Source organism: Zootoca vivipara, chromosome 1 (genome assembly GCF_963506605.1).
Source record: "Zootoca vivipara chromosome 1, rZooViv1.1, whole genome shotgun sequence".
Lineage (NCBI taxonomy): Eukaryota > Metazoa > Chordata > Lepidosauria > Squamata > Lacertidae > Zootoca > Zootoca vivipara.
Genome location: NC_083276.1, coordinates 37886181 through 37909089, shown reverse-complemented (window position 1 = coordinate 37909089; position 22909 = coordinate 37886181). Strand labels below are relative to the sequence as shown.

The following is a 22909-nucleotide window of genomic DNA, read 5'->3' as shown; positions in this document are numbered from 1 at the left end:
GTTCAATAAAAGATTCCACATTACCAAATGCAATTTCATTGCCATTAGCTAAATACGAGGGACATAGGGAGAAGGAATTACCATATATTAAATTAAAGGCTCACCACCTTAAAGCTGTAATCTCTTTAGAAAAGATAATTTCTATCTAACTTAATCAGCAAGAGGTCTTTATTGCCTGAAGTTTTAATTGATTTAAACCCTCTATAAGGTCAGAGGTACACATGGCTGACCAGAGGCAGGCAATTAACACATTGTCAGTTGTGCTTATTTACCTTGACTGAACTGTAGGGCTATTTTTTGGGGAGGGGGTAATCAGTACTGCTGAATCTTCTGTGAACTTAACCTCTTAAAGGGCAGCAGTCATTCAGATAGCAGAGTACAAGAACAAAGGTTTAGTTTATTGTATATTACCCCCTTTTTATTTTAGAGACAGGTGAACTACTCCTGGGCAGATGATATATATTGTCATTTAATGCCTTAGTTACTTTCATTTCAGTTTATTTATTTTAAAATGCTGGTAGTGATGAGCTGCCGTTAAGAATGTAAAAATTGTTTGATCATATAGCCCAGTGTATATCAAGGGGCTTTATTCCATTAAATCCAACAAATACTTTTTGTTGTTTAGTCGTTTAGTCGTGTCCGACTCTTCGTGACCCCATGGACCACAGCACGCCAGGCACTCCTGTCCCGCACTGCCTCCCGCAGTTTGGCCAAACTCATGTTCGTAGCTTCGAGAACACTGTCCAACCATCTCGTCCTCTGCCGTCCCCTTCTCCTAGTGCCCTCCATCTTTCCCAACATCAGGGTCTTTTCCAGGGAGTCTTCTCTTCTCATGAGGTGGCCAAAGTATTGGAGCCTTAGCTTCATGATCTGTCCTTCCAGGGAGCACTCAGGGCTGATTTCCTTCAGAATGGATAGGTTTGATCTTCTTGCAGTCCATGGGACTCTCAAGAGTCTCCTCCAGCACCATAATTCAAAAGCATCAATTCTTCGGCGATCAGCCTTCTTTATGGTCCAGCTCTCACTTCCATACATCACCACTGGGAAAACCATAGCTCCAACTATACGGACCTTTGTCGGCAAGGTGATGTCTCTGCTTTTTAAGATGCTGTCTAGGTTTGTCATTGCTTTTCTCCCAAGAAGCAGGCGTCTTTTAATTTCGTGACTGCTGTCACCATCTGCAGTGATCAAGGAGCCCAAGAAAGTAAAATCTCTCACTGCCTCCATTTCTTCCCCTTCTATTTGCCAGGAGGTGATGGGACCAGTGGCCATGATCTTGGTTTTTTTGATGTTGAGCCTCAGACCATATTTTGCGCTCTCCTCTTTCACCCTCATTAAAAGGTTCTTTAATTCCTCCTCGCTTTCTGCCATCAAGGTTGTGTCATCTGCATATCTGAGGTTGTTGATATTTCTTCCGGCAATCTTAATTCCGGCTTGGGATTCATCTAGTCCAGCCTTTCGCATGATGAATTCTGCATATAAGTTAAATAAGCAGGGAGACAATATACAACCTTGTCGTACTCCTTTCCCAATTTTGAACCAATCAGTTGTTCCATATCCAGTTCTGACTGTAGCTTCTTGTCCCACATAGAGATTTCTCAGGAGACAGATGAGGTGATCAGGCACTCCCATTTCTTTAAGAACTTGCCATAGTTTGCTGTGGTCGACACAGTCAAAGGCTTTTGCATAGTCAATGAAGCAGAAGTAGACGTTTTTCTGGAACTCTCTAGCTTTCTCCATAATCCAGCGCATGTTTGCTATTTGGTCTCTGGTTCCTCTGCCCTTTCGAAATCCAGCTTGCACTTCTGGGAGTTCTCGGTCCACATACTGCCTAAGCCTGCCTTGTAGAATTTTAAGCATAACCTTGCTAGCGTGTGAAATGAGCGCAATTGTGCGGTAGTTGGAGCATTCTTTGGCACTGCCCTTCTTTGGAATTGGGATGTAGACTGATCTTCTCCAATCCTCTGGCCATTGCTGAGTTTTCCAAACTTGCTGGCATATTGGGTGTAGCACCTTAACAGCATCATCTTTTAAAATTTTAAATAGTTCAGCTGGAATATCATCACTTCCACTGGCCTTGTTATTAGCAGTGCTTTCTAAGGCCCATTTGACTTCACTCTCCAAGATGTCTGGCTCAAGGTCAGCAACCACACTACCTGGGGTGTACGAGACCTCCATATTTTTCTGGTATAATTCCTCTGTGTATTCTTGCCACCTCTTCTTGATGTCTTCTGCTTCTGTTAGGTCCTTACCACTTTTGTCCTTGATTATGGTAATCTTTGTACGAAATGTTCCTTTCATATCTCCAATTTTCTTGAACAGATCTCTGGTTTTCCCCATTCTATTGTTTTCCTCTATTTCTCTGCATTGCTCATTTAAGAAGACCCTCTTGTCTCTCCTTGCTGTTTTTTGGAAATCTGCATTCAGCTTCCTGTATCTTTCCCTATCTCCCTTGCATTTTGCTTGCCTCCTCTCCTCCGCTATTTGTAAGGCCTCGTTGGATAGCCATTTTGCTTTCTTGCATTTCCTTTTCCTTGGGATGGTTTTCGTTGCTGCCTCCTGTATAATGTTACGAGCCTCCATCCATAGTTCTTCAGGCACTCTGTCCACCAAATCTAAATCCTTAAACCTGTTCCTCACTTCCACTGTGTATTCATAAGGGATTTGATTTAGATTGTATCTTACTGGCCCAGTGGTTTTCCCTACTTTCTTCAGTTTAAGCTGGAATTTTGCTATAAGAAGCTGATGATCTGAGTTACAGTCAGCTCCAGGTCTTGTTTTTGCTGACTGTATAGAGCTTCTCCATCTTTGGCTGCAGAGAATATAATCAATCTGATTTCGATGCTGCCCATTTGGTGATATCCATGTGTAGAGTCGTCTCTTGTGTTGTTGGAAGAGAGTGTTTGTGATGACCAGCTTGTTCTCTTGACAGAACTCTATTAGCCTTTGCCCTGCTTCATTTTGAACTCCAAGGCCAAACCTGCCAGTTGTTCCTTTTATCTCTTGATTCCCTACTTTAGCATTCCAATCCCCTGTAATGAGAAGAACATCCTTCTTTGGTGTCATTTCTAGAAGTTGTTGTAGGTCTTCATAGAATTGGTCAATTTCACTTTCTTCAGCACCGGTAGTTGGTGCATAAACTTGGATTACTGTGATGTTAAAAGGTCTGCCTTGGATTCGTATCGAGATCATTCTGTCATTTTTGAGATTGCATCCCATTACAGCTTTTGCCACTCTTTTGTTGACTATGAGGGCCACTCCATTTCTGCTACAGGATTCTTGCCCACAATAGTAGATATGATAGTCACCCGAACTGAATTCGCCCATTCCCTTCCATTTTAGTTCACTGATGCCCAGGATGTCGATATTTATTCTTGTCATCTCATTTTTGACCACATCCAGCTTACCTCCACTCATGGTTCTTACATTCCAGGTTCCTATGCAATATTTTTCTTTACAGCATCGGACTTTCCTTTCGCTTCCAGGCATATCCGCAACTGAGCGTCCTTTCGGCTTTGGCCCAGCCGCTTCATCAGCTCTGAATCTACTTGTACTTGTCCTCCGCTCTTCCTCAGTAGCATGTTGGACGCCTTCCGACCTGAGGGGCTCATCTTCCAGCGTCATAACTTTTATATGCCTGTTGTCTTTGTCCATGGAGTTTTCTTGGCAGGGATACTGGAGTGGCTTGCCAGTTCCTTCTCCAGGTGGATCACGTTTAGTCAAAACTCTCCACTATGACCTATCCATCTTGGGTGGCCCTGCATGGCATAGCTCATAGCTTCTCTGAGTTATTCAAGCCCCTTCGCCACGACAAGGCATTGATCCATGAAGGGGCCAACAAATACTATTTGTACTTAAATAGTCTTAGGCAGGCATCCCCAAACTCGGCCCTCCAGCTGTTTTGGGACTACAATTCCCATCATCCCTGACCACTGGTCCTGTTAGCTAGGGATGATGGGAGTTGTAGTCCCAAAACAGCTGAAGGGTCGAGTTTGGGGATGCCTGGTCTTAGGTCTTTCCATGTGTTTTGCCATGATATTACTTGCCAAATCTACAGAAGCAACATCCTTATTTTAATCCATTGCCTTTAAACCATAGTCTGACTTACCATGATGTGTGAACCAGGCAAATGTGTCAACAAGAAGCAGGGAGTATGAAACTTCCAATTCTACTAATGACTAGGTCTTAAATGGGGCCCAAACTATGTAGAGCAGAGCTTTCCAAACTGTGTGTCGTGACACTTTAGTGTGTTGGCGTGTCGTGCAAATGCTCCCTGCGCTTCTCTCGGGGCTGGAGGGGTTGCTTTAACCTCTGGTTTGCTAGTAAATCTTAATTACTGTGGCATGAAATGATACATGTCTAAAAAGTGTGTCACCAACATTGAAAAGTTTGGAAAGCTCTGATGTGGAGAGCTATGTTCATAGAATAAAAAGAGGCATGAGAATAAAATGTTTTGCTGAAAAATCATGTGTTGCACTCAGGTGAGCAACATGAATCTTTGTGGTTTGTTTCCGTAGAGAATATGCTGGTGATACATTTGCTGGATATGAAATATTGGTCAAGCAGACCTCGATAACAAGGCTACTTGCCTTCATGTGTGGGCTACAGGGGAAAAGTTGAAAACTTAGCATTATTTATTAAGTTCTTTGGCGCAATATGTTGTGATAACTCCTTTTGTATGAAGTTCACCAGAAAGTTCTTTTTTACCCCCGTAAAAGCTGGGATTACCTCCTTGCCAACAGTGCTGTTTAGGATGCCCAGTCCACTGTAGGCAGCTTGACATATCCCAAGGGATGTGACTGTCCCAACGTGGGAGGCAGTTGGCAACCCTTCCACGCAGCAGTGCCTCCACATGCAAGTTTTCATGGTTGAAAGCTGCTTATTGCTTGGGTAGCCCTGGCAGACTGGAGACTCCATGCCAGTGCCCACCCAGAATATGTACGTGGACTGGTGAGATTAGGAAAGGAAGAGAAATGAGAAAACAACAACTATGGAAGTGTACTTTGAGTTTATGGTCCCCAAAGCATTTCAAATGAGTTTGCTTCTGTTTGCTTCCTCCCAGACATCGACAGTCTGACCTGCCTTTCCCCCTGCACTTTCCCTAGCTTTCTGTTTCCCCACAGTACCTTGCCCTAACCTCTCGGGCAGGTGGATGGAATAGGTTGGTGAGCTGGACTCAGCATGGACTGCCAGTTCTAGACTAAACTGGTAATTGAGGCGCACTGGGTTTTTTTTTTCTGAATTAAAGCTTGGATCTTGCCTGTCTGAGGACACGCTCCATAGTGCCCATGTGGAGGTGCAGCAGCAGCATTATATGACCCCAGAGGAGGTTGTCCATTGTGCCTTTGTGTGAGATGCTGCACTGGCCATGCCTTTTTGATGGGGAGCGGGCATGCACTCTCAGAGTGACTCTCAGAGGGACAGAGTGGGTGACTACCTTGGAGACACCATCAAGCACAATTGGAACGCTCAGCTTATGGGGCAGAGAGACAGGCTGCTGCCATAGGGTGCTGCTTGGAAGGAGGCATGTTGATATAAATTCATTGATTAATTTATTGGTGCACTCTACCAGTTTTCCCGAGGCACACTAGAGCTCCTTAGTTGTGGTTTATCCCCAAAAAGGACCCCTCTGCCTTTTGTGGGGAATGAACTCTGAATGAACTTGTTCTAGTCGGTTTTCACCTGGCCAAAACAAAGCTAGGGAGGCAAAAGCTAGGGAGAGAACTTCGGAAATTAGACACGGTTTTGGGGTTCTTTTTTAAGCCAGGCACCGGTTAAGTTGAGACTGGATTCATGGACAGTGAGCACTAGGTGGGGACACAGGCACATTTAAGGAACCTAGCAACGCTTGAGGGATGTGGCTGTATGTAGCCAGCCATGATGTGTAAAGAATGAGAAATGGGAATCATTTTCATTAATTGTGAGGCTTACTCCTCTGAACAAGCCACTTCGCAAATGCTCCAAGGCTTTTGCCAACTCTGGCAAGGGAGACCTTTCCACAACCCACAATGCTCACCCTGGAGTCCCCAAAGAAGTGCCATAAAAGAGTAGGAGGCAGTACACCTTCCTTTGCTTATGGGCCTGAATAGATGCAGATATATAGAGCTTTTTTGGTCTTCTGGGAGGGTTAACAATGCTACCTTTAGGTCGGCCTGACGTTGTCTGCTTGGAAAAAGTGTCAAAGTTGATAAATTTACTAATACAATTTGCATATATTTAAAATGAGGCTGTCTGTGGAGGAACCCATGCAACTGAAATACCTAACACCTGAGAAGTCATTTTGTAAAATAGCTGCTATGGGGAAACTAAAGTGAAATCTGCATTGGCCTTATACCTTATTCTGGGCTGTGTCCAGAACTACTCTGCTCCTGCAACACACTTCTGTGCAGGCAATGGCATTTTCTTACCCAAACCACTGAGTTGTGTGCTTTTCTGTTACCTTTCTCTTTGCAGTCTTAGAATTTGTAAAGAGACAAAGTATTATTTCAGAAAGCAAGGCAGATATCTCAGAATCGGTGCCAAAAGTTTTGCCAGTTTTCTTCAAAGTGCTCTTAAGATTTGTTTACAACTTTTTTTGGGGGGGGGGAGACACAACTATATGGGTTAATTTTACCAGAAGTATCCAGGAGACTATTAAGACGGTGTTATCTTGGTACATATTTCAAAACACTGACAGATATTTTATCAGTAATTAGTATTCATATTATGTCTCAAACAATCTGTTCAAGAATAGGGGAAATGAACTGGTTGAACAGCTCTTTCAAACTGATAATTAATGTTCAGGGCGGGGGGGTGCATTTAAAATAGAGGTCAAACAGGAAGTTGTTTTTTAGTGGAATAATGTAAATGACCTGCACTGGGGATTCGCCTTGTCTATTGAGTTAACTTTGGGGGGAAAACAACCCTTCTTAAGAAATATATCACCCTTCCAAATAATTTCTTCCTGGATTCATTGCTCATCTTGTCAATATGCCACTTGATAGCTGGCTGGACTCCCTTGTTCAATGGCACATATTTTTAAATAGCACACATCCTCCCTCCCCACTCCCACACATACAAAGACCATTTGTTCTTTTTAACAAAAATATTAATTGCATTTTGTTCTCTTCCATTTTTTTGGGTTATATATAGCATGCGGAACAATATTTTAGACATCTTAAACAACTTAAAAATATAGTTGATGGGTGTCAGTTGATCTATTATATTTTCTCTTTCCCGCTGCCTCCCCCTCTTCAGCTGCTAATCATAGAATTTGATTGCCAAATAGTTTTAACATATTCTTCCAATAGCTACATGTGTGAGTCTTCTGTGAGACACAGGCAGTTTTATAAGGACAGATTTGGAGTTGCATATGGGTTTGTCACATGGTTTGATTGCCATGTCTTTGAGGACATCAGGTTGTGTGTTTTTTAACACACACACACACACATTCTGCAAATAATTCACCCAAAATAATTTATGCTAAGATAATTTGTATTATGATACAATTCCAAGTGCTGATCATGATCTTTGAAGCCCAGTATGGCTTGAGACCATAATTTCTGAAGGGCTCCATTACAAACGAACCTTCTGGTCATTAAGGGAGGCCTTCTTACCTATTCTGCCTTCCCCTGGTGTCCATTTGTATAGGGACATGGGGAGGATTTTCTCGATATCCATGTGCAGGGAGGCTCATTTGGATTGTTTTATGGGACTCTTTTACTCTGTGGCTGGGAGTTGGAGTCCGACAACATTCGGAGACAACACATTGGCTACCTTTACTCTAGTCTCAAGCCTTTTGGAGCTTGAAAGGGGAGAACAAGCACCTTGAATCAAGTCTAGAAGTGGACTGGTAACCAGAAAAGATGGTGAAGGATCAGTGTAATGTAGCATTATAGCCTGGTTCTGGTGAAAGCCCTGGCAGCTTCATTCTGAAACAACGAATGTTTCTATACCATTTTCAAAAGCAGGAAACAAGTGTAGTTGGTATATAGGATAAAACAACAATGACAAAAACTAGGCTGTTATCATCGCTACCACAACATGGGCATCCAAGAGTTGGGCAATACTACAATTGCCTCAAGCCTGTCAGATAAGGCAGTAAAGGTAGAAAAATAAATGAAATGTTCTTTGTTTATACTGTACCTCAGTTCATATGAATATTGTGTGAATGGAATTTGCATAGCTCATTTAAATTAAATGCAAAGTAATGCTTAATCTTATGCAAATTTCGTAATATATGTGTATAAAAAGTACACAAATCACAGACAAATTAGCATTGCAAAACTTTTCAACCCTAAACACAACCAATGGCTCTTTAAAAAATATTTGTGACATTGTCTTATTCGCTGCGGGAAGGGAGGGGGGAAATTACTGTTTGGAGCCAACGTACCACAAGGAATGATGGTGACCCTGGCATGTCTGCCTTAAATTAATGAGAATTGTTGCTGACTAGAACATGTCATAGTACCTCCTCACCCTACCCCGTTTTGTGCACTTGCGAGTTGACAGGTTGTAAACAAATTTACTTGAAATGTGACACAATCTTTTATTGATACCTTGGAAATATTGTGACTTTGTGAGAGGTTACATTTCCATATTTCTAGTCTTACCTGTGCAGTTCATTGCTGATTTGTCTGAAGGTGATTATGCATCCATGGACATTCATGTATTAACTTTCAAGTTCCAGCTTATTACAGTGCTGTACTTTTTTTATGATGCAGCTATATCCCTGTCAGAAATGACCTTTACTCTGGTTTTCTTGCTTCTTTTGTACGAATGTTAAGAGATGATTTTGCAATATCCCCTCACGGTGAATGTAGAAGACAATTTCACCACTTTTCTTAATGTTTTTCCCCCTACTATTTTCCCTCTCTTCTAGGTGGGAGATGTTCTCTACTGTGCAGGGCAGATCGCCCTAGTGCCGTGTACGATGCAGCTTGTCAGCGCGGGCATAGAAGCAGAGGCTTTGGTTTCCTTAAGCCACGTTGAAAAAGTCCTCAAAGCCATGAGCCACAATGCTGAACTCCACCATGTGCTTATGGCAAACTGTTATGTAACTGACAGCAAGTACATTCCTGTCGCTCAAGCTGTTTGGCAGAAGAAATTAAGAGAACTTAAAAAGGTATATGTAATATCAATTTTCGTTCCCCCTCCCCACCTGCTTTGAAAATAACAGTTTGCTATTTTCCTCCTAACTTGGAAGTCATATCAGAACATTCTCAGTGCATTTCGTTGGGGTTCAAGTAAGACGGCTATAATAAGGTTTGATTGAGCTGTTTTGTTCTGGCTCATAAGTGGCTGTGCACAATTGAAACAGAAAATTGCTTAATAGAAAGGTATATTCATCACCAAGTTTGTCTTCATCCCCCAAAGCAATAACTGAAAGAACCAACTCCAGCTGGAAACTTTTTGAAAAGTACAGTATTTAGTAAATGCGCCCATATCCTTTTCTTCAGGAGGGTAGTTTAGTTTCTCATCATGCTTTATGGGTTCTGCACTTATTTACTTAGATAACTTCAAAGTTCATCTTTTGCTAACTAAGTTTCATTTTATTCTGAAGTTTTAAAGTAGTAACTATCACAGTTATATAGCCCTCTGGAATAGCATGGGACAGTGGTTCCCAACAGGTGGTCCGGGGACCCCCAGGGGTCCGCGAGCTATGCCAGAGGGGTCCGCAAGATGCTATTAGAATAAAAAATATATTAACTATATTTCGTATGATAACAGATTTTTTGTTTTGGCCGCTTCCTGCATGAGCAGAGTCTAGCGCAAAACTAGAATTAGATAGAGGCAGTAGTTCTGCTGTATGCTGTTAGGTGGCGCTTTACAAACACTACTGTTTTGCAAAGAGGCAACGCGCACATTCTACTAACGCTCACCTCCCCAAGATGCTTTGCGCGCGTCGGCTTCATTTGTGCGCTACTGCGCAGGTACCCTGTCTTCTCCATTCCCCTCCCTCCTCCCTGGCGCGCGCTGCCTCTTTGCAGAACAGTAGTGTTTGTAAACAAAGCAAGCATTTTCTTCAATGTGTTTCATGAAAAACAAATATAGGAATCGGCTTGACATGCGGTCAGATTTCAGAGTGAAAGTTTCAAGTTTGGAACCTAATATTTCAGAAATAATGGACTCAAAGGACAGATTTAACTTATCTCAATAAGAACTGAAAAGTAAAACTAACTGTATACTGATGGAGTACTCTGTTGTAACTGTAAAAAACGTATAAATATAAAATATAAAAAGACTCTTAATTTGGTTCTCACTTTTTAATTTTAGGATTAGGAATTAATGGGGGTCCTTGTCACAATAGCAGCTCGATGAGGGGTCCTCGAGAAAATTTTGTTGGGAACCCCTGGCATGGGACAAAGGCTGGGTCTGTATCAAGAAGGGGAATTCAGTGAAACCCACTCATCCTCCAGCACTGGATCTCTGGATCTCGGTCTATTAAGATTGAATCTTATGACCTTCCTCACAACTGGGTTTAGATATAGAGGGTTGGACCCAAAGGTTGTGCAAGCAGAACACAATTGTGCAACCCATCTTTCCACATCCCTCTTCTCCCTTGGAGCCTCCTGTGTTCCTCAAAATCCTCTTTAGAAGGTCATTTACACTCCTGGGAGGTTGCAGTTGGCACCAATTGTGAAAGTCTCGTCTCAATAATGGATGAGAGCCAATAAACTGCAGCTCAAACCAGATAAGACTGGGGCTTCTGTTGTTTATGGTTTAGTAACCTCTCGGTTAGATTGTTACAAGGCATTATATTTAGGGCTGCCTCTGAAGACAATTCGGAAACTTCAGCTCGTGCAGAATTCAGCTACCAGGTCGCTCACCAACGCCAAACAGTTTGAGCATATACCTCCAAACCTGGCCCAACTGCACTGGCTGCCAATTTGTTGCCGGGCCCAATTCAAAGTGCTGGTTTTGACCTGTAAAGCCTTAAACAGCTCAGGACTGCATTTCCTCAAGGACTGCCTCTCCCCAAATTAACCAACCTGGACCTTGTGATCACTATCTAAGACCCTTATTTGTTTACCTCCTCCTTTCACCCATCTTGCCATTCACCTTTCTAGCCAAGTTATTCTTCCTAGCTGGTTGAGATGGTCTGACTCAACACCTTTGAACATCAGAGGTTGAGCCCCGCTGTTCCCGATACACTGCCTGACTTCTCACTCTACAGCTTTCTCGAATGCAGTCTCTGCTGACAACCCAGACACACGCCATCCTGTTGCAAATAAGTTTATTTTACACCTAAAGCATCCTTTCAGGCTTATTTGACCATGTCTGTGGAAAGTCTGTGGAGAGCCCTCTCCTCCATCACCATTCTCTAGGCCAGTGATGGCCAAACTTGGCCCTCCAGCTGTTTTGGGACTACAACTTCCATCATTCCTAGCCAACAGGACCAGCGGTCAGGGATGATGGGAATGGTAGTCCCAAAATAGCTGGAGGGCCAAGTTTGGCCATCACTGCTCTAGGCCAACCCAGTTGCACCTGTAAATTGCTTGACTCTGAAATAAAGTTTGCTGAAATAGTAAACCCATCTTTTTCTTTTTAATTGTTGCCACCTGATCATCTCTTCAGTTTCATCTGCAGTTTTTTTGGCTGTCAAATGACTGTTTCCATCACTTACAAGCTCCATCCACCCAGGTCTTTATTCTTGTTGACATCTGCCATATCATAATTACTTATTGGGATGGGAGAGGAAACAAGTACAACACAGATAATTATAATCATCACCATCATTTTGCTGTAACTGCTATTGCTTGATACAAGCAGAAAACTGCTCTAGCAAAATAGCAGTACATTTCCCAACACTATTGTGTGTGTGCGCGCACAGTACCAATTCAGCTTAAATAACGGTCAAATGCACTGGAAAAGGAAAAGGAAAAGTAAGCTGAGGATCATCTCACGGTGTTTAGATTTACAGGGTTTATAAAATTTGTGTTTCCATTTATTTATTTATTTAAGATGAAGTCATTTAGAAGTGGCATTTTATGGCTGCAAGATATCAAGTACATGTCACCATATTTTTGAAAAATGGTTTCTAAAATAAAACTTCTGGAAAATCTTTAGAAAGTGCTCCAGTTACCCAGCTTACCTCTGTTATTATTTTTTGTCCTGTGGTGTGTTGATGCATATGGTCATACTGAAAATTTAGGAGTATCCCCTTGGCAATGGACGCATACAACAGTCAACCTGGAGTCATGCATGCATATTCACACAAGAGAGAGAAGGGCAATAGAAGAAAGTTCAGGATCCCAATCCCAGAAATTGAGTTAATTTTCACATGTCCATCAGGGACTTGTATTGACAGCTTACAAGGCTCTTGGATCAATCCTACTCAATTTAATATAATTTAAAAATAAACACAGCATTGAAGATAGCCATCTGTATTCCGTTCACGAACCTGCATATTATTATTATTATTATTATTATTATTATTATTATTATTATTACCCCGCACATCTGGCTGGGTTTCCCCAGACACTCCAAGCAGCTTACAACATATCTAAAAACAAAATAAAAACATCAGTCCTTAAAAATTTCCCTAAACAGGGCTGCCTTCCGATGTGTTCTAAAAGTCAGACAGTTGTTTATTTCCTTGACATCTGAAAGGAAGGTGTTCCACAGGGAAGGTGTCACTACCGAGAAGGTCTTCTGCCTGGTTTCATGTAACTTCACTTTTTGCAGTGAGGGAACCAGCAGAAGACCTTAATATCCACCCGAATATTGTTCTCTTTGTAGGGTTGTGACGTGTTTCTCGGCAGAGGCTCTGATAGCTCAGTGGAAGAGCATTTGCTTTGCATGTGGAAGGTTCTTGGTTTAGTCTTGGGCATCTTCAGGTAGGGCTTAGGGAGATTTCCACCAGAAATCCCCGAGAGCCACTCACTGCCAGTCAGTATAGACAAATGTGAGCCAGAAGCTTTGGCTCATTACAAGGCAGCTTCCTGAGCCCTGTCCCAGGCCTCGGATTTTCTTTTCTTAAAAATGGTTTGCATTTTCCTCTACTGAAAAAGAAGTAACAATGTCATCATCTAGTATGATGATATTATGAGTGATTTTTTGCTAACTCATTGCCTGCAATTATCAATATAAAGAAAATAAACCATATGGGTTGTAGTCCACTTATTTTGGATGGGACAGATGGCATTATTGATGGATGGAAATCTTCCAAATGTTTATAGTATAATGAAATAGCAGCAACTAGTTGCAAGAGTTCATTTTCATTCACCCAGGCATATTATTGAGTTGTGGATGAACTCTTATCATTTACTAACAGCTCTTTAAGGACATTGCAGAGCTGTGTTACATACAGGGCAACTCTGTGAAAAACTCCCGCCAAGATTCCTAGGTGTAGTGCTGTTGTCCCCCAGCTTCAACTTATTGTCTACACATCGCCCTTTCCAGACAAGTGACCAGCTAATGAAATGAAGTGCATGGCAGAGAAGCTAAGTGTGATATCATCATCACACAATGTGTAACGATACAAAACATGGTGCATTGGGGATGATGGCACACGAAATGTCTTGTTTCACACATAGGCAAACGTGTAGCATAAATTCCATCGTTGTCTTCTTTCGCGACCATATACAGGCTGCAATAAATACAACATTTGATTTTGATATGGAAGGCAGTGGTTCTAATCTGATTTATTGTTTTCTTCTCATTTATCAACTGCTTTGGATGGACGTTGTCTGGAAAAGCAACCTAGTTTATTTTTAAAAATAATAATCTATAGATAAATAAATAATCTTCATCAAATAATGAAGCTCACTGGGGACTTTTGCACCAGTCACTAAGCAATTGCTTATCCTGTTTGTCAGAAACTTTTGCATGATTCAGATTACAATTATTTTGCACTTCATACTATTAAAACTGCTTCACCAAGCACTTCTGTATGGAATCAGATTCCAAGGAAGGAGATTTTGACTAAACAATAGGAATAACTTTCTGAAAGTAAGAGCTGTTTGACAGTGGAACGGAATATGATGGATTCTCCTTCATTGGAAGTTGTAAAGCAGAGATTGAGTGACCATCGGTCAAGGATTCTTTAGCTGTGGTTCCTGCATTGCAGGGAGTTGAACATGTTGACCCTTAGAATCCCTTCCAACTCTACAATTATATGATGCACAAAAGCCAGTTCAGATCATTCTGTTTTTGTCACATAAAGTGTAGCCAAAACCAAAAGTATCGGCTTTATTTTTGCATGAAAAGTGGTGTACTAAGAAAACAGTGATGATTATTTGGGATGGTGTCATTGGAAGCACATTCCACTATATCTGGAAAGCCTGGATAAGTTGGAAGTTATTTCCTACCTCCCTTTATCCCCATCCCTACGTCACCTCCCAGCTGAACTGCTGTTTCTCCTGGCCTCAGAGAATATATACATTGGCTGCTGCAGCAGCTGCAGCAAGCAAAGGAAGGGATGAGACAGGAAGGAGCAATGGAGGGAGGGAAATGGGTGTACCAAATCAAGATGGGGGAGCATAGGGTGAGGATTGGAACATAGTAGAACCAGGAATTGGGCAGGTGATGAATGGGTGGGATGGCTAGGGAGTGGGAACCAAAGAGTAATAGGAAATGGGAAAGAGTCTAGGCCCATCTCTTCACCTGAAACTATAAGAACCCTCTTGGGGACAATATGGATCCCTTGGACTTTGCATTGCATCCACTCAATCACTGCATCCTTGGAAGAATCACAGAACAGCAGCAGAAAAATTAATCACGTTGCTCTGCTTTTTAGAAAATCTCTTGTGGTTATATTAATGTAGCTGGTCATGCTATTGAGGGGAAACCAATTAGTTTGAAAGATATTACTATGAGGTCCCGTATAAATCCAGTTGAAAAGTTATAGATATAATTAGCTAGTATCTTCTGCCATATCAGGATTGTGGCATTTATTCTGCATTGAAATGTTGTGAATGTTCATTGACTCTAGCATTTAAAAAGCAAGATTCCTGTGAGCTCATGTACAAAACATCCAGTAAGGGTGAGACTTTCATCTTGTGTCTTACAAATTTCATTTCCCAAGGGCCAGGATTAAAAAATGCTTTTGTATTCTTGTGAGGTAATTATAACGTAAATATTTAACACAGGTCACACTTAGATAGAACTCTAAACGTCTTTGGAATTGCTGTGCCTTTTGAAACTGGTCCACAAAGGAACATAAAAAGATTGTAATGCTTTTAAAAAAGCAAACAGATAAGAATAATCAGGGGAAATAGGTCAGTGAAATATGCTATACATTTTGAGATTGCAGCATTTATAATTGAACATAGTCACTGGAAGAATGATGAAATGGCGAACAGTGAGGGACATGGCTTAAATGGCTTTAACTATAGCCTTTTAAAAATGTATAAAAATGCATGAGATTAATACATGAGAGACAGAAGAGAGTGTTTGGCGGGAACCAGGTGAGGATTGATTTGAACTCCCCTTTCACATTTGTGTCATCTTTATTTTAGTATTATTTTTATTGTAAGAACCTTTTAATTGTACCCTGCTTTGCTAAAGTAGGCTAAGGATAATCTAGATAAATAAACAAAACAATAACAAAACTCATGATTACCAGGATGAATATATACTGTATTGTATCCTGAAGGGCAGCGTGGGTGGGTGGATCTCTGAGCAGTAGTACTAAAGGGGGAGGATATACCTGTGGCAAGGTCCTGCTTTCTAGAGTGGTGCTGTTACGCATGCTCATGGCAGGTGGATGGGAGCATGGAGAGAGGGAGCATAGCAAGGAAGTTTCTTGCTAAGCCAAGAAAGAGGATTCATGGGAAGGACTCAGGCTGCAGGGAAATGTTCAAGCCCTGACCCAGTGGTAACATACGATCCCTCAGGCCTCGCCAATTCAGGACCAACCCATTCCGAATCTCACATGTTCATGCAGGTCTGCCAGTTTCTAGTACGGATGGTGGGCTTTAAACAAGCTCAGTGGTGCTCTGTTCATATGGAAGTGCTGAGAATAGGTACCTCCAGCATGGTGTCAGGTGTAAAATGTCATAGCAGGAAAATCTCTTACCTCCAGGACACCTTTCAGCAAGAGGGTCCCATACCCATTTAGATAGTGATTATTTTCATGATACCTGCTAAAATGGAGACAATTATATTTAGTCTAGCAAGGGGAAGCAAGGCATTCTATTCCCCTCCCCACGTACTCTCTGTCTGTCCCCCCAAACTGGCACTCATTGGCTACTGAGCATGCCCAGTCCTCACTGGTGTGTTTTGAGAAATCCTCCCTTGTTTGCAGTTTTGCAATCGTAAGAGTTCCAGTGAAAATACCAATACCTCTCTCTTTTTATCTGTTATGGCTTTACTTCTTTCAACTTTCACCACCTGACTTTGCCATTTCAAGAAATGAGGTCTTGAAGGGCTTCAAAGAAAGGAGACCATTGCTCTCCCATTGAGAATCTGCCCAGATCTGTAAGAACATATAATGTTTGCTTTGGAATAGAGAAAATGTGTCCAGGCTATGGGAGAGCAGTTCAAAGTGACCTTTTCCCCCCAGAGACAGTTCCACAGCCTTGCCTACCCCTGACCTTAGTGTGTTCTGTGCCTTCATTTATAGTGCTCAGTGTCTGCTTACCTTATTAATTTACTCATTTTGAATTATATCTGTGTCAATTTTACCTGCCACTCTGAAATGCCAGGGACCCTGCTTCTATTTGGAAGTCAGCCGCATTGAGTTCCAAGGAGCTTACTGCCAAATAATTGGGCTTTGGAAATGTGAGATACAAAAGTAGTATATCTGGTCCTTTTTGTTTTGCTCTCATTCAGGCCTGGATACTTACAGTGACTTGAATGTGAACTACTGCTATTTTAATGCTGCTTTAAACTTTCACACAGCACACAGTGCCAGCCACTGACCCAGCAACATGTATGCCAGCTCAGCAGTGAATAATCACTTTAACTGCTCTGTGTTTTTCTTCTTCATCCATGAAGCAGAATAAATGCTTTTGGCTTGTATAATGCATTCTTATAGCACTCTGTCAGATCTCTTGTTTGTGATTTGGGGTTTGCGTAACCCCCACTCACTCTTGTGTGTGTGGGTCTGTCTGGAAAAAATAAGAGAATATATATATATATATCTGCCTTACAGTGCAATCCTATAACAGATCTACTCAAATGAAAGCCCCATTGAGCTCAGCTGGGCTTTCTCTCTGATAAGTAAGTTTAGAACTGCAGATTTTGTTTTGTACAGATCTACAGTGTTGACCTGCAAAAATTGGCATAGTGCTCATAATTGGTTATTTATAACAACAAACCTCTAGTTTTCAGTATAAAGTCTAACAGGTATTTTTTGTTGTTGTTAAAAAAAGTTGTCGAGTTAAGTACTAATAGATGAGTTACATAGCATTGACGTATGTTGAGTTTAGCATTGCAATAGGTTAGTCATCGGTCAATGGGAACGTCAGTTTACACTAACTGCAGTTGAGCAATTAAAATGTTGGCTTCCAGTGTCTAGAGATTGACATGGGAAACTGCTGAGCCTATTAGCTCTTTCGGCAGCCTTTGCTACCTTGGGTGTTTGTCACAACCAATGGACCTGGCAAGCTTTCTTGGCACTCCTTTTGAGGGCTTGCATTCCTTCCTGGCAGGAAGCTGGTGATAGTGAGAGGCTGTGGTTAATTACCCGAGGACCTTCCCTCTGGGCCACACTTACCATTTATAGTTGCTGCTTGGTCCAAGGTTTATAAGAGCGAATTTGTAGCTGATTGTCCGGACCTTCAGCCACATGTCACTGTTACTAGAGAGTGGGTGTGGGATTTTTCTTTGCAAGCCAGTGGCGAGTTGTGTCCAGACTGTGAATAGTTGCTGTGGTCGCACCCCTAGTTACCCTCATGATTGTCCATCCAGCAGATATTAGAGTTATGAACATGTGGAAGTAGATAGCCCTTTCACAGCTTTTCTTGCTTTTCTTTTCTTTTTGTATTTAATGCCCAGTATTTCAGAATACTCCTCTTGTGGGAGTACAGGAGACTAGAAGAGGAACTAAGTGTCCACTTCAGTTATGGCAAACTTGGTTATTGTGATGAAATTTTGTCTGCAGCTAATGGGCAGAACTTTGACTTATTGCACCATTTTCTCTTGCTGCCCCATCTCTCCTCTGAACTGAGCTGGCAGACTGACAGCTCACACAAGTCAGAAGTGGTGTCATGAAGCAGATGGCTCCCCACTCACGTTCACCATGGTGGTGATACTAAGACTGGGCCCGTCCCCTATTGTCAAAGTTTAAGCTGCTCCTGCAACTTCATAGAATCATAGAGTTGGAAGAGACCACAAAGGCCATCCAATCCAACCCGCTGCCAAGCAGGAAACACCATCAAAGCATTCTTGACATATGCCTGTCAAGCCTCTGCTTAAAGACCTCCAAAGAAGGGGACTCCACCACACTCCTTGGTAGCAAATTCCACTGCCGAACAGCTCTTACTGTCAGGAAGTTCTTCCTAATGTTTAGGTGGAATCTTCTTTCTTGTAGTTTGAATCCATTGCTCCGTGTCCGCTTCTCTGGAGCAGCAGAAAACAACCTTTCTCCCTCCTCTATTTGACATCCTTTTATATATTTGAACATGGCTATCATATCACCCCTGAACCTTCTCTTCTCCAGGCTAAACATACTCAGCTCCCTAAGCCGTTCCTCATAAGGCATCGTTTCGAGGCCTTTGACCATTTTGGTTGCCCTCTTCTGGACACATTCCAGCTTGTCAGTATCCTTCTTGAACTGTGGTGCCCACAGTCCATATTTGGACTATTGCTATACTAGTTACCATATCTTTCCATGTACATCTTGTTGCGAATGGGATCCGTTCCGGAGGCCCATTTGCAACATGAAAAGGCTGCATCCTGAAGCACCGCATCTGCGCACTCATGTGGCACAATGTGGCGCTTCTGCACGATTTGGCGCTTCTGCACATGCGTGCAGGTTACGGACGCACCGAACCCGGAAGTAACCCGTTCCAGGACTTCCTGGTTTGGTGCATCCATAACCTGAAAAGATGCAACCTGTAGCGGACATATCATGAGGCATGCCTGTATAAGGCACACCCTATTTTCGGGGACTCAATATTAAGAAAATGGGAGGGGGGTTGCACAGAATTGTTGAGCTTTGGGGGGATTTCCCAGAGTTGTTAAGCTTTTGGGGGGTGCAAAAAATTACTCACACAAAGGGCCGACACTTACACTCGCACGCATACCCGAATAAACCTATCGTCTGCCTGCTCGACGCAAGCAGCTGCCAATCACACTCCCGATTGCCGCAGCAACACACTATCGGCACCAGCCCTTGCCGCAGCAAACAAACACCCACCCTAGCACCCCGCTACAAATCTTCTGCTCATGGCTACACCCAATCTCCCATCCTACCAATGCACCCAACTTTTTAACATCCTTTTTCGGTAAAAAAAAACACCACATCTTATACACAGAAAAAATGGTATATCAATAAATGTTGCACTTAGAATATCTGTTGGTTTTTGAGGAAGTTTTGAATAGAATCATAGAATCATAGAGTTGGAAGAGACCACAAGGGCCATCCAGTCCAACCCCCTGCCCAGCAGGAAACACCATCAAAGCATTCTTGACATATGCCTGTCAAGCCTCTGCTTAAAGACCTCCAAAGAAGGAGACTCCACCACACTCCTTGGTAGCAAATTCCACTGCCGCACAGCTCTTACTGTCAGGAAGTTCTTCCTAATGTTTAGGAATAGCCAAGAGTGTGACCATGACCTTCCCCACCCCATGAATTCAGGCATGAGAAGCTGCCTTGTGCTGAATCAGACCACTGGTTCATCTAGCTCAGTATTGTCTGCCTTGAGTAGTAGAGGCATTCAAGGATTTCAGATGGGATCTCTCCCAGCCCTACTTGAAGATGCTGGGGATTGACCCTGGGACTTCCTGAATGCAACTCAGGTGCTCTGCCCATGCACTATGACCCTCTCCTATTGGCCTTCTAAATCAAAAGAATTGCTTTTCTCTTCTTTCAAATGTCCAGCATTTCCTCTCAGGCATAATATTGTGACTATATTGGAATAAACCACTGTCTCTTTCTCTGCCATCCTGTTGTTGTTGTTTAGTCGTTTAGTCGTGTCCGACTCTTCGTGACCCCATGGACCATAGCACGCCAGGCACTCCTGTCTTCCACTGCCTCCCGCAGTTTGGTCAAACTCATGTTCGTAGCTTCGAGAACACTGTCCAACCATCTCGTCCTCTGTCGTCCCCTTCTCCTAGTGCCCTCAATCTTTCCCAACATCAGGGTCTTTTCCAGGGAGTCTTCTCTTCTATTGGAGCCTCAGCTTCACGATCTGTCCTTCCAGGGAGCACTCAGGGCTGATTTCCTTAAGAATGGATAGGTTTGATCTTCTAGCAGTCCATGGGACTCTCAAGAGTCTCCTCCAGCACCATAATTCAAAAGCATCAATTCTTCGGCGATCAGCCTTCTTTATGGTCCAGCTCTCACTTCCATACATCACTACTGGGAAAACCATAGCTTTAACTATACGTACCTTTGTCGGCAAGGTGATGTCTCTGCTTTTTAAGATGCTGTCTAGGTTTGTCATTGCTTTTCTCCCAAGAAGCAGGCGTCTTTTAATTTCGTGACTGCTGTCACCATCTGCAGTGATCAAGGAGCCCAAGAAAGTAAAATCTCTCACTGCCTCCATTTCTTCCCCTTCTATTTGCCAGGAGGTGATGGGACCGGTGGCCATGATCTTGGTTTTTTTGATGTTGAGCTTCAGACCATATTTTGCGCTCTCCTCTTTCACCCTCATTAAAAGGTTCTTTAATTCCTCCTCGCTTTCTGCCATCAAGGTTGTGTCATCTGCATATCTGAGGTTGTTGATATTTCTTCCGGCAATCTAAATTCCGGCTTGGGATTCATCTAGTCCAGCCTTTCGCATGATGAATTCTGCATATAAGTTAAATAAGCAGGGAGACAATATACAACCTTGTCGTACTCCTTTCCCAATTTTGAACCAATCAGTTGTTCCATATCCAGTTCTAACTGTAGCTTCTTGTCCCACATAGAGATTTCTCAGGAGACAGATGAGGTGATCAGGCACTCCCATTTCTTTAAGAACTTGCCATAGTTTGCTGTGGTCGACACAGTCAAGGCTTTTGCATAGTCAATGAAGCAGAAGTAGACGTTTTTCTGGAACTCTCTAGCTTTCTCCATAATCCAGCGCATGTTTGCTATTTGGTCTCTGGTTCCTCTGCCCTTTCGAAATCCAGCTTGCACTTCTGGGAGTTCTCGGTCCACATACTGCCTAAGCCTGCCTTGTAGAATTTTAAGCATAACCTTGCTAGCGTGTGAAATGAGCGCAATTGTGCGGTAGTTGGAGCATTCTTTGGCACTGCCCTTCTTTGGAATTGGGATGTAGACTGATCTTCTCCAATCCTCTGGCCATTGCTGAGTTTTCCAAACTTGCTGGCATATTGGGTGTAGCACCTTAACAGCATCATCTTTTAAAATTTTAAATAGTTCAGCTGGAATATCATCACTTCCACTGGCCTTGTTATTAGCAGTGCTTTCTAAGGCCCATTTGACTTCACTCTCCAAGATGTCTGGCTCAAGGCTCTCTGCCATCCTAAGGCCTACTAAAAGAAAAGGAAAAGAAATATTAAATTCCTGCACTGTATTGCCCAGAGGAACTTCTGGAGTAACAAAATGGCACATATTAGCTAAAGCTGAACCAAATCTCCCTCCTCGTGGGGTGGGAAAAACCCATAGCCTTTTTAAAGGAAAGTTTTGGTTTACCATACTAAAGGAAGGGACCAAGGTTTTTTTTCCTAACTTCGAAAGAAGGGGGAAACTATTGCACAGCACCTGGAGCAGATGTAAGGGATGTCTCTGCTCCAAATGACCAGAAGAAGGCAGCGGAAGTGATTGGTTCACACTGGTATTAGCATATGGTAATTATGTTCTGGGTTTCTATGGGAAGCCTAAGATTGCAGTAAAGGTTTTATTGTAGCCATTCAACTCTCAACTTTTGGATGAAATTCACTCTTTGAAGGCTAAGCGGACTTTCAAAGACATTTTACAGATTTCTAAAAAAAATTCCACTCTGGATTGAAACAAAACATTTCAATGAAATATATCCATTAAATATTGTGAAGTTGGCTCTTTTTATCATTTGAAAGTACCTTTGCATCTGCTTTTTATTATTTAGACCTTTTCTGGCCTTAAAAACCCCCTTAACTCAGTTTAGCAGTCTCCTTCCAAAGCGTGTATTTTTGACACCACACAGAATAAAACTTGGAGACTGATAGTCTGTGATCAGATTCCATGCGACAGACGTGATCTGCTTCTACTTTATATTGCTATCAATTTATGGCTTTGTTCCTTAAATAGTTATGCTTCTTCCACATTGTAACAGATATATTGAATTATGTATGTTTGAGAGGTATTTCAAGGAATCTTAACTTTAATCATTATTCTTATCTTGTCTTAGGAACCCATAGTTTGGCAAGAAAAATAGCCTTTCAATATGGCAATTATTTTCTTATCAATTTCATATTTCCATATCCTTGTGTTTCACTGGCATACAGTACTTGACTTCACATTTTAGCTCTGCGGGAAATATTTTAAACATTATTATTACAAAGGGAGAAATCAAAAATCAAAGTGAATTCTTAGTACAATGCTGTGGTTCAGGAAGGTGCAATTGCTGTTAACAGCAGCCTGTATTATACTCTAGAACTAACTCACAGCTTGACAGAAAGTCCCTGCTGGGGAAGAAATGTAGGGGAACTGGCAAGAGTTTTACCACATTTGCTTCCTGCTGCTAATAAGCTTTAACCTGTTTCATTTTTATTATGCTTACTGTTTAGATATTTCGCTTCCAAAATTATTTCTGTAGCACTGAGAATACTTTAAAAGGGTTGTGGCACGAAGGACCATTTTAATATGTAAGACTGTCAGCAAGGGAGATTATAG

General features: G+C 42.2%; 1 protein-coding gene across 1 annotated transcript in view; it reads left to right on the top strand.

The window, feature by feature from the left end:
- The window catches only part of DPH6 (diphthamine biosynthesis 6), a 243222-nt gene that overhangs the window by 156851 nt on the left and 63462 nt on the right, over positions 1 to 22909 (top strand). The window contains exon 13 of the mRNA XM_035110376.2: positions 8861 to 9103. Within this exon, the coding sequence (XP_034966267.1) occupies positions 8861 to 9103 (243 nt within the window). The remainder of the gene's footprint in view (positions 1 to 8860; positions 9104 to 22909) is intronic.